We start from the raw sequence: 12,667 nt of genomic DNA on the forward strand, positions 1-12,667 counted from the left end.
GGCGTGGCCTCAGTGTGACTGGGTAGCCATTCTGTGGGATGGGTGCTGGTGGGAAAGTCGGCGTGGCGACCAGTCTGCTTAGGATTCACTGCCATACTGCAGGTTAAGATGTTGTTTTGTTCACGGTGATAAAAACAGTTATGAAAGTAGGATGTAAGAAATATTTTGAAGAGAGAACAGTCATTAATTGACTATGGGGGAGGGGTGGGCAAGTTTGAGGGAGAAATCAAAGAGGTTCCGAGGTTGAATATCTCCTCAAAATTGATCTATAGCAACAAGAGGAAGATGCAGAGCCACTTGTATGATACTTCCAGAAACGTTGAAGCTATTCCCAGACTTCAAGTTCAGTTGTGGTTAACAAAGAACAAACAAACAAAACCCAAAGAAACCAGCAGAATGCAGGACTCGGAGCATTTTATTATGTGGCAAGACAGGCAAGTTCAGCGAAGACCAACATCCACATTAAATTGTTCACATGGTTCATGACCCTTCATCTCCCAGGAGACTGAAAAAGTGAGAAGGAAGGCCATTGTTCTGCCCTGAATTTTGAACAGTTGCAACAAATGAGTTAAGAAGAAAAGAACAACTAGGCGGCAAGTAGCAGCTTCAACTCTGGGCAAGGGGGGAGGAATAGCATGAGCTCAGTCACACACAGGCTCTCTACTTGAGAGGGGCAGGTTCTCAGAGCTCAGAGAAGTCCATAAGATGTTGGAGGCTCCCATTAAGACATCTGATAATAATTCTACCCAACACAGATGACCCAGGACTGGGAGAGGTGGCTGCAACAAGTTAGGTGGTTGACTGAGATACTCTTTGAGGATCCCACATTTTAAAAGAATATCCATTAAAAGATGGGATGCATCATTGTCATGTGGTGGATTAAACCTCGGCTATGAAGTCAGAGCGAAGGGAGTTGAATCCTGGCACTGACTCTTAGTAGCCGTGTGGCCTTAGACAAGTTGCATAACTGATCTGTGCCTTCTTCCCTCATCTTTAACCTTTCCTCTCCTTGTCCCCACCTTCTCCTGCCTTTCTTTTTCTCTTCGCTGTGTCAGGTTGCGGGACTGAAGCCCACTGACCTGAGACCCTGATGATCCATCCAGGAGAGCAGTGGGCTGTGTGCCTGGCAGATCTACGTGAGATCGAGCAGGTATCTTAGGCAGCTGGGAGGACCCAGGGATGAAACCGTAGAAATACTGCTCATTGTGTTTAAGGGAGTTTGGCTCTGGGAGGGGAACTGTATCCCAAATTTCAAAAAGTACAGCAATACAGATGCCCCCCAAAGTAGGCTAGTCACCTCAGTGTGGACCTTGAGCCACCTTCTAGAATAGGTTATTAAAGGAGAGCTGAGCGACTGGAAATGGAGACTTCGAGAGCCAGCCCAGCCCTACTTCATTCTCTCTTCTGACAGGTTAACTACACCAACGCCAACAAGGAATGCGGTAGACACAGTGAGTCTGGAGGTCACGAGACAATTGACAAAGTTTCTCATGAAATATTTGAAGAAAAATAGAGAATGTGGAAGGGGGCAGAGAGAGTCAAGGCGAAGGGTGCTGAGTAACAGTCCCCATCAACCTGGAGGCACCTGGAGGCTAGTGTCCGGGGAAACATCACCCACATCACCCTACTCAACCAGGATGAGGTTGGCAGGAAACCTTTGCTTTACCTAATCTTCCTTTTCTTTTTTAAGAGAAAATGCGCTTTCATGTTGCATATATAAATGAAAAATAACTTTAAAATCTGTATATATTTTGAATAATAAAACATTTAATACAATTTTATAATAAATTTTAATCATTAAAATAACCATTTTAATAATAAAATATCCTTTTGATATTTTCCCACCTTTGTCAAAAGAGATTTCAATCATCTAAGTTTTTTGTGCTTAGGTGATTGCAAAAATGGTTTTAATTATCCACCCTTTCCTATATCTACAGACCTTGCAGCATCTCCCATCAAGACATGTCCTTTGTGACCTGGCGACTTTCCATGGCTAATAAAATGGGCAGAAGTAACTGTGTGCCAGTTCTGAACGCAGGTCTTACGTGGATATGTGTGTTTCCACTTTCTTTCTGCCCTCAGTGTATAAACAAGCCTAAGCTATCCTGATAGATGATTTTAAAAAAAGCAAAAAATGGCCTTGACTCCAGCAGACAGCCAGAGAACTGCCAGTATAGGAGGCCATCCAAGACCAGCACTGTCCGCCACCCAACCGCTTACACTTGAGCAAGCTCAGTCAAGATCAGACGGGTCTAAACCAGTTCAGCTTAACTTCCTAGCTGATCTGTTGACTCATGAGCATTAATAAAAAGCTATTGTGCAAATTCCAGGCTTTGGAGGAAGTTTGTTACGTAGCAGAAGCTAACTAGTACTCCCCATACAAGCCTGTCCCTCTGTATCTGTCTTCTTACTCTGGTGCTCATGTCCTTTGCATGAGCCATGCTGTGAACAGATCACTGTGTCATTTCCACAGCTGTGAAAATGCAGAACCTCTGCCTGGTCTCCTACCTTACCCATCCTTCTCATCCGGATGATTCCTACTCACTGGAGACTGTGTCAGACACCTCTATTCCAGGCAGCATTTCAGAGCTCCCTTTCTCCAGAGCTCTTCACAGCTCCTGCTGGGGGCCTCTCCTTCACTGCTGACAGTCCCTATCTAGCCTTTGTCACAGCTCTTATCGTGGGTCACATTATCTGTTTACTCAGCTTTCCATTCTTGTTGTGCTCTGAATGCCTTGAAGGTAGAAATCTTGTCCTTTATCTGTTATTCCAGCAACTAGTACAAGTTCTCACAAGTACTCAGTACTCTACAAATGTTTGTTAAATGATATAAACTCAATGGAGAGAGAGAGAGAGAGAGAGAGAGAGAGAGAATTTAGCCTTAAAAAGATAAGATACAAAGGGGTGAGCAAATTTAATAAATACACCATTAGCTTGGGAACAGCTACAGGTTACCAATCAGATCTGCCTTAGTCCTGAGTAACCAGCTGACAAATTTTCGATGAAAACTGTTGTATCTATAAAGGATGGCTGAAGAGATACCCAAGCATTCATATGAATTTCAAAGATGGAAATGTGGGTATCGTGGGGTTACTGCCTTCTGACATGCCACAGAGGGGCACAGGATGCTGTTCTGCAAGACATACAGAAGAAAATGCTGACTGAGCAACTACTATGTGCCAGGCACTGTTCTGGGCACAGGCAAGCCTCCTGAGCAGAAAGCAGACAAAATCCCTGCTTTTGTGAAACTCACTTTTAGGCGCATCCAGGAAACAAAGATGATAGGCGGAGAGAGGGAGCAAAGGAGCACAGCCACGTTTCCTGAGAACTGCCCAGGGGCTCTGTGTGAAACCTCGGTGGTTCTCCAACAAGCTTCCTGCTTGCCGATGCCCACTGGAGTGGGTGTCAGTTATCTGTGACCTGACGGGTCTTGACTGAGACCTACAGGAAATGTATCTGACTCTATATCCACAACCACTTGGGCAGAAAAGAAGGAACGTTTTAAGATCAGTAGGTCAGAAGCAAGGAGAATGAGAACATTTTCCTTGCCATCCTTCCATATACCAGTTCTCGAATTTCGGGTCTCTGAGTATCTTGTTTCCATAACAAGGAAGACTGGGAGAAGCTGCTTCCCCAGATATTTGGTATGGCAGAGCAAAGGTTATACGATAGGCTGAGTTTTATGGTCTCTACCGCATCCAGGTATTATTAATATTGCTACATAACTGTGCGATAAGCAAGGAAGTACCTTCTCCACCCAGGCTTACAATAATAAATAAAATCATTCCAAAACAAGAAAGAAAGAAAAAACCCTCTTTGCCCCAGGAGCTTAGAGGGGAGGTAAGTGAAACAACACAGGAAAGAAATACGGCCTGAGATGAGTTCAGGAAGTTTTAAATAGATCATGTCAGAGCGTGGCTGGGTTTCCAGGGGCTTTTGGAGAGAGCAAAGGAAAAGCTACTTGGATGGCGATTAGGCTGGTGTGCTCAGCAGAGGGGCGCTGGTCCTAGGACAGCGTGTACCTCGTCCTCCAAGGAGCTTGCCCGTCCTCCTCGGGCTTTTCATTTTGGAATCAACCTATTAAGTAAGAGGATAAAGAGAGATTAAAAACAATTTACAGAAGCACCTTGCTGTTTCGCCAAATCTACTTTTATTTTAATGACTCTGACATGAGATGCAGATCTTTCCATTTTCCACTGGCTGATTAATTTCCTGTTGACTCCGAAGGTAACTGAAAACCTTTTGGATGGAGTAGAAATAGCCTAATGCAAGTGATTCTTGGTAATGGATTGAGTCACTTGAGGCCAGCCCATAGGGCTGCCTTTGAGCACTGGTTGATTTAAAATGGGCCCACCAATAAACATATTCAACATAGAGTCATTCCTCTGCTTTTCTCAGAGCTAATCCAAGTTGTGAAATCAGCTCTGACTGCTCCCATCCTCCTGCCCAGTCCCCTTCTTTGACTTTTCCCATCAGTCTGGACACTTTCCTCACTCTCTGCAGGTCCAGGTTCCTGCACGTCACCACATTATCACAACCCACTGAAAAGAATATGCTTGTATATAAGTCACGTACACTTGACTATGAATTTAAGTCAGAATACTTCTCCTAAGGTACCCACATATTAATCCTTGCATTTGAATGGGGGAGGGGTTTAAGAGAAAACGTGATGGGCTGCTTCTTCAAAGACTCCACTTTAGGCTTCATGCAAAAAGCCTTGGTTTTCTGGGCCAGAAACTTCACTTGTTAGTCTTATTTTTTAAATTCTATTAACACCAGAAGTTTCACTAGATACATTTCTAAAGTTCACCCTGCTCTTAAAGCTATGGATTCCCAACATTAGAAGGGTATTTGAGCAGAGTGGGGGCCTCCCCATGTCCCTGAGCCAGTCCCACTGTGTTCGGCCCCTCCATCTCCATGCCAGGAGATCCAAAGACACCTCCTAGCAACGGATATCCCATGTCTTCAGATCTTCTCTCTGAGAAACTGCCTGCCAGCACTTTATGCAAGAAAAGTTACATTCATTGTTATGAGTATCTACTCACATCTAAAATTCCTAATATTGCCCTGGCTAGCTTGCTCAGCAATAGAGTGTCGGCCCAATGTGTGAATGTCCCAGGTTTGATTCCTGGTCAGGGTACACAGAAGAAGCAGTCATCTGCTTCTCCACCCCTTCCTTCCCTTCTCCCTTCTTTTTCTCTCTCTCTCTCTCTTCCCCTGCCACAGCCATGGCTGGGTGAAGCAAGTTGGCCCCAGGCACTGAGGATAGCTCCATGGCCTCCGCCTCAGGCGCTAAAATAGCTCAGTTGCTGAGCAATGGAGCAACAGCCCCAGATGGGCAGAGTATCGTCCCATAGTGGGCTTGCCAGTTGGATCCCACTCAGGGTGCATGCATGAGTCTGTCTCTCTGCCTCCCCACTTCTCACTGAAGAAAAATAAAAACCTAACGTTAACTTCCTAATGCAACCTAATACAGTGTGACCACCAAAAATACGTTTAAAACTAAGAAATGAAGAAACACACAAGCTTTAAGCTTCAGTCAAATCCCTTTCTGTGGAACTGCCAACGCGCTCCTGTCCCCAGGTATGCACTTCCCGCACAGCTCTCCAGACAGGACAGTGGTCTATGACTTTGGGTACACATTAAATCCCTGGAGGAGCTTTTAGAAGTCCTGAGCCTAGGTCATCTCCCAGACCATTTGCATTAGCCTTTCTCTGTGCATCAACCCCACCTTCTCCAGCACAATGGCCCAAACACCAGTGCTGGACGTTGCTGTAAAATACAGCTTGTTTTGCCTTTGCTTTAATCCCCTTTCCCACCGTAAAAGAGATCAACTGTCCCCTTTCTCTGTCACAAATCTTCATACAGCCTTTTTCTTGCTAATTCCCACTGTTAGCACGCTCTCTGGCTCTCGCTAGTTTGTACCCAGACGGCTGAACTTCCCACCTCCTTTGCAGCCACCCCGCTGCCTTCCACTTAGAAACACCCAGACACAGTATAAGGTGAACTTCATCCTCACCTGCTGAGTTTCCATCTCCAATCTGCCAGGGCATAATTATTTTGCTCTGGAAAATCTTCATCAAAGGAATTTGCATGCTCTTTTCCTTTCTAAGGCTAAACTTATTATATATTTGTTAAGTATCTATTGCAATGTAACAGTATTACCACAAATTTACTAGCTTATGACAACATACATTATCTCACAGCTCCTGTGTGTCAGAGTCCAGAACAACTTAGTTGGGGCCTATGCCTAGTCCTCAAAGGCTCTCATCACTGTCAGTTGGGGTTGCAGCCTCATCTGAGGCCCAACTGGAGAAGACTCCGCTTTCCAGCTCATTTGGGTTGATGGCAGCATTCAGTTCCCTGCAGTTGCAGGATTGGGAACTTCTGTTTCCTGTTGGCCAGTAGCCAGAGGCTACCCTGAGCAAACACATTCTGTACAGACAGCTCACAACAGCGACAGCTTTCTTTATTCAAAGGCAGCAAGAGAGGGGGCTCCTCACAAAGTGGGAATTATAACCATACTAATGTGATCAATTATACATCATCATAATCTCATTCTCTTTGCTGTGTCCAGTTGGTCAGAAGCAAGCCACAGGGCCTGTCCACACTCAAGGGAAGGAATAAGCGCATGACCAGCAGGAGGCAAAGGCTGTGAAGCCACCTTAGAGCTTGTCTTCCTCGGTGGGCTGTGGGCACCCACCTCCCTGCAGCTTCTTCTGAATCTCCCCTCTTCCCCACCTCTTCTCCCACCTGCCAGTCTCTGTCCGGGCTGCTCCAAACTTGAAGTGCAAGGGAAGAAAATTTCTTCCACCCCACCCCTTATACCAAGGATATTGGAAGGCATTTGGGCAGAAAGCCTTCATTGCTTGTTAAAGTGATACGATTTGGCAACGTAATTCAGAGCACAGAGAGGTCAAGTCCCCCTTAACATAAAGAAGCCTCAGTACTGGTTCACAAGAAACAGAATCAAATGTATGTGGTCGGAGGAATACAAGTTTATCATGATAATCAAACGGTTATAGTTGGAGGGAAATTAATCCTTGTTAAAATGAGGTGGGTTTAATTTTGGACATTCAAAGAGAGAGAGTAAGACATAAGCCAGAGTTAGAGCCCTTTTTTTCTTTCTCACTGGCCAAAGCTTACCCCAGTATGTGCACTACTCCCCCATACCAGTCATCTTAGGGTCCAGAAAGTACTACTTTTGCTGCCTACCCAGCAGAAGGTAGGCCAAGAAGAAAGGCATTACAGAAGGTGCAAACCATAAGAAAGTACAAATGATGTAGGCCTTGATCATTCCTCTGCAGAGTGGCAAAGGTATAGATGCAGGGATATGAGAGCACAAATCAGAATTAGCTTCAGCTGTAAGAAAGAAAAATTACCAAGTAAGCGTGACTTAATCAAGAAAGAAGATGGTCTCTCTTATGTTCCAAAAGTCTGTGGGTGGGCACAGCAAGGCTGGCAACCAGCCCATGAGGGTCAGGGAAGCAGGCTCTGTCCCTATGCTGCTCTTCCATATGCAGTCTGATGGTCAAAGTGGCTGCTAGAGCCCTGGGCATTGCTTCTGCCTTCCAGTCAGTAGGAAGGAAAAGGGAGAGGAGAAAAGTACCTTCCTCTCCATTTAAGGACACATTGTGAAAAGCCCGACCTGGCTCCCAGGAAATCTTAGAAATGTAGTCTCTATTAAGGCACTTTATTAAACATCTAGATGAACATCAGCTATCTAAAAATGAGTGATATGCCTCCTGGGGGACAACAGCAGCCTCTGACACTGGTGTGGTAACATGGAAATGCACCCCAGTTAGCCCTTCCTGAGAGGACTCCCCGTCCCGGCTTCAGGAGTGCTGTCAGTGCATGGCCTTCAGCTCCTGTGCTGAGGTCAGCCTCAGCTGCAGGGACCACCTGGCCCAAGAACCTGCTCACATCCAGTGACTGAGATGGGGACATGGCAGTTGGCCGTTCCACCTGGTGTGGGACCACTTGAACAGGTCATTTGAACTCCAGAGCCCCAGCCCCCACCATGGAATTGGCTGAGGTTACCATTGGGAGACTCCAGAGTTCTGTTTCTCCTTTACCCCAATCCCGGCCCACTCCCTCCTTTCACAGCTGTGGACCCCAAGTGCACTACCTAATAAACATCCAGTGCCCCAAACTCTGCCTCCCACGGAACGCACATGCACTAACTGGGGGAGAGGACACAGAGAGAAGACTATAGGCAGTAAATAGAGAAGAGGAAGAGGAAGGAAACAGGTAAATCCACAAGGGACACTTATTGGTCAGTGCTCTCCAGAAAAAAATGGAACCTACTGTGTGTGTGTGTGTGTGTGTGTGTGTGTGTGTGTGTGTGTGTAAAGATAAAGAGATTTATCTTTACAAAATTCAGAGGCTAGTGAACCCCAATGTGGGCTGGCAGGCTTGAGAGCCAAGAAAACCAATAGGCAGATGAAGTTCAAAGACAGTCTTCTAGAAAATCCCCTCTTGCTTGAGGAAGCTGGTATTTTTATTCTACTCAGCCTTCAACTGATTGAATGAGGCCCACCCACATCATGGAGAGCAGTCTGCTTACTCCCAGTTCACAGATTTTAATGCTATCTCATCTAAAGATAACCTCAAGGTGATACATAAAATTTACCATCAGAGACACTCCATCAAGGTTCAGGATACTCCCTTCTGGAACTTCCATGGATATCCCTTCATCCTCCAATACACACACACACACACACACACACACACACACACACACACCTTGAGTGGTACAAGAAAGCAAGCTGCCTGATTTCAGCATCCCTTCCCCTGCCCTGTAAAGCTGTAAGACTTTATAGAATCGTTGGGTGAAGGACTGTTCCAGACATTTTAACATCAAAAATACAAAAGGAATGTCTTTCTCCACCAGGACAGATATGACAGCAGCTGTTGAGGGGATGTGTGGGCCATGGAGAGTGTGTGTACAAGCAATAAGCAAGCCAGGAAGGGCCATCCTTCCCTACTTTCTGTGCCCAGGTGAGTGTTCTCGCCAAGGTAGCAGCAGCAAAGGGCTGCGCGGCCGCCCAGCACATCCTCCCAGCTCCAGGCTGACCTAATGCCATCCCTTCTCCAACGTCCCCACCCTTATATGTCCTCTTGGAACTCCTTTTTGTTCTATATAGATCAAGTTCAGTGTATATTACAGCCATTTTTGTCTTTTCTCTTACATTACTGGCAGCCTGACTGCAGAGGTGATCCCTACTCTCTCACATGCACCTACATGGGCAAAGGATGCTCTGACTTCTCATTGCCTTCAAAAAGGTCAGGACCAAGATCCTACCATTAGGAACACAGACGATACCAGAAAGGATGTCAGTAAGGTTACTATATCTTCCTTGTCCAAAAAGTTTATACACGGTGTGGCCAAAGTAGGTTTACAGTTGTGAGTACACAGAACACAATATATTCTTATATTATTATTTATTTATTATTGTATTATTTTCCATATGAACAACTGTAAACCTACTTTTCCCCACCTTGTATATTCTATAAATGATAATAAAAGACTTAGAAAAAGTCAACTGCTTGTCCTCCATGTCTTGAGGGATTTGCCCCAAGCTGACATTTTATCTGCTTATATATAATAGTCATCTCTCCCTACCCCAATGCCTGTCAAAAGTGCAATCATATATGAAAAGATGCTCAGTCTCACTAATCAAAGAAATGGAAACTAAAACCACAATGAGGTATCACCTCACACCTGTCAGAATAACTGTCATCAATAAATCAACATACAACAAGTGTTGGCAAGGACCTGGAGGAAAGGAACTCTCGTGCATTGTTGGACAGAATGCAGACTGGTGCAGCCACTGTGGAAAGCAGTATGGAGTTTCCTCAAAAAATTAAACATGGAACTGCCTCTTGACCCATAAATTCTACTTCTGGGATGATATCTAAAGAAATCCGAAACACTGATTTAAGATAAGATATGCACCCCTGTGTTCACTGCAGCATTATTTACAACAGCCAAGATTTGGAAGCAGCACAAGTGCCCATCAGTAGATGAGCGAATAAAAAAGCTGGGGTACACTTAAACAATGGAATGTTACTCAATCATAAAAAAAAGAAGAAAATCTTATCTTTTCTGACAGCATAGATGGACCTGGAGATTATTATGCTAAGTAAAATAAGCCAGTGAAAGAAAGGCAAATACCATATGCTTTCACTTATATGTAGAATCTAATGAACAAAATATCCTAACAAATAAAATGAAATCAAACACATAGATAGAGAACAGACTGACAGCTATCAGAGGGGAGAGGGGCAAGGGGCTTTGGAGACTAGGTGAAAAGATTAAGCAAAAAACCCAAAACTCATAGACACATATCTCCTCCAGACAAATACAGCTATACCTTCTGGCGCTGCAAACCACTGGAGGCTCTCCCCTCCCCTCCCTGCAGGCAAATGAATAATACATGAGGATTTTCAGGAATTGCTAGAAGTATGACACCCACCCCACCTTTGCCAGATTTCCCGGAAGAATCCTGATTTCTTTCTGACAAATAAGTACATTAAGCATGTAATGAAATTTGCTTTGATTTTTAGACTTCTGTAAAGGTTTCTTGTCCATCAAACCATTCATCAGATAAAATAACCCTGTGATGGCTCTTGCATCCTGACGGCTTGTTTGGAAACGTGGGGACTGCCACCCCGTGTAAAGAATGACCTGGAAGATGAGAAAACAGCTAGAGCAGCGGGTGCAGGCCTGGTCTCTGGCTCTTCCCACCCCTCCACCCCAGCCCAGGTCAAGGGGGGCACGAAGGGCAAACGTCTTCACTCCACTTGGGCACACGACCACGGGGAGCATCCTGTTCTCTTCTCATAAAGCAAATTTTATTTGCCTTTTGGAGAAGATCAAGCTGACTCATTGTTCCTTCCAAGGATTGCATGATGGCCTGCCACAGGCCACAAATTCAACTGAGTCACCAGGGCTGCCCTGCCAGCTGCAGTCATTCAATCGTATTGAACGCCCAGGGGTCCTAGGAAACTAAACCAACATGTGCAATCAGACAGCAGGGTCCAGACCAGAGCAACAGCCGCCGGGGTCTCACTGCTGTGCCCTCATGCATTTCCCCAGAACGCCCGCTGGCCCCTCTAGCTCGGTTCTTGATTCTTCCCGCGGGTTCAGCCTCCCTCCCTCTGTCCAGCCCCACGTTTCCAGTGCGCTCCACATGCGAGCGCGGGTTACTGAGTCACTGGCCCTGGAGGCTGCCGCCGCTTTCTGGTGGCGGGCGAAAGGATCGCACCCACAATCCCCAGCCAGAGCGTGCTGTGCTCCCCACCCTTCCTTCCTGTCACCTTCCGATTTATTTCCTGTAAGCTGTGACCCTTTCTTGGGAACATTAATTAGCCACAATGTGTTTTTTTTTTTATTAGAATTCTAGTGAAGTGATATCCGTATGACTCACACTTTGCAGTTTAAAACTGTACGTATTTACTACGTTTGATGAAGGCGGATGAGCGTTTTGCTAGATGCTTACTGTATGGATTTATGACCATCTGTAACCATTCTGGGAAAGAAAAAAACCAGCACCACTAGCTTTTAGTGAGGCTTTGCCATATCACTAAAACCCTGAGCGAAAACATATGGGATGAAATAGCTTTACATGATCTCATAAATGCCTTTATTTAGGAATACAACAGATTTCTTAATGTGAGTTTTAAGAATAAAGTTCACACCACCCTTAGAAATTATATTCTACCACTTCTTGCTTAATAAGAGAGGGATTTTACAATCTATATTATTATCTAAGGAATTTTATAATCTATGCATACTATCATGAGCTTGTTAAATAGACTGTGTAAATATATATATATATATATATATATATATATATATATATATATATATATATATATATATATGTGGCCCAGGGTCTAAGTGAGTTCAGGCCTAAATGATTTAATTAAAAATTGAAGATGTAACTTATGGCACTTGAGTTTGCTGATGTTTACTGCCAAAGGCAGCGTTTTGCTCAGACAGAGAGAAGTGTAGATTCTCCAAGAGTGAAATAGGCATGTATCAGACGGACATGGTATTTTAAGAGTTCCTATAATTGCTCTAATAAGTGTCTTTAGGGGAGTTTCAGAACAAGTGAATTCACAGTGCAGTCATGAAAAGCCATAGATGTACATTTTTATTCTCAGCTTTTCTTCTAGTTTGGGTTTTTATGTTTCTTCTTACCTTGTTGTGAAAAAAAAATATATATATATATATATAGATGTATACATATACACACATATTTTTTAAGTTTTCTTTTCATTCCTGTTTTTCACTTTTTACATATTACTTTCATAAAGTATTTTCTCCCTTCTATTTTCTGAAATATGTTGTCTGTCGTTACCAGCAGCCTATTTGTGTCTCAGACGCTGTGCACTTGCTCATGAGACTTCCTTCCTGGAATATAAGCTGATGATCTTTCCCTGGCCGAGCCCTTCCTTCAACCTTGTGTCCTCAACAAGAAGCCCTGACCACTGTCGGGAGCCCCTAGGCATGAAGGAGGGCAAGGCCAGAAGGCAGAAATGAGTGGAACCCAACCAGGACACGTAAGCAGACTACTGGGCACGTGCGTGCGGAGATGCTGGGACCTAGCTGAAGCCCAGGGTCGCCCGGAAAGCTTGGGGCACACAGATCGTTCTGTGA

General features: G+C 44.7%; 1 protein-coding gene across 2 annotated transcripts in view; it reads right to left on the reverse strand.

The window, feature by feature from the left end:
* Positions 1-410: 410 nt before the first annotated feature.
* LOC136311059 (uncharacterized) overlaps positions 411-12,667 on the reverse strand; it is a 42,757-nt gene continuing 30,500 nt past the window's right edge. Inside the window, exons 4-5 of one of the 2 annotated variants that reach the window (XR_010726682.1) lie at positions 3,254-4,077; positions 411-3,133 (exon numbers count right to left, since the gene is read on the reverse strand). Coding sequence is in view for 1 of the 2 variants with exons in the window: in XM_066240233.1 (XP_066096330.1) it covers positions 3,973-4,077 (105 nt within the window). In the remaining variant the exon portion in view is untranslated. Of the gene's footprint in view, positions 4,078-12,667 lie in introns of both variants that reach the window. The other variant, XM_066240233.1, reaches the window with a different exon arrangement.

This window comes from Saccopteryx bilineata, chromosome 1, assembly GCF_036850765.1.
Source record: "Saccopteryx bilineata isolate mSacBil1 chromosome 1, mSacBil1_pri_phased_curated, whole genome shotgun sequence".
NCBI classification, from domain to species: domain Eukaryota; kingdom Metazoa; phylum Chordata; class Mammalia; order Chiroptera; family Emballonuridae; genus Saccopteryx; species Saccopteryx bilineata.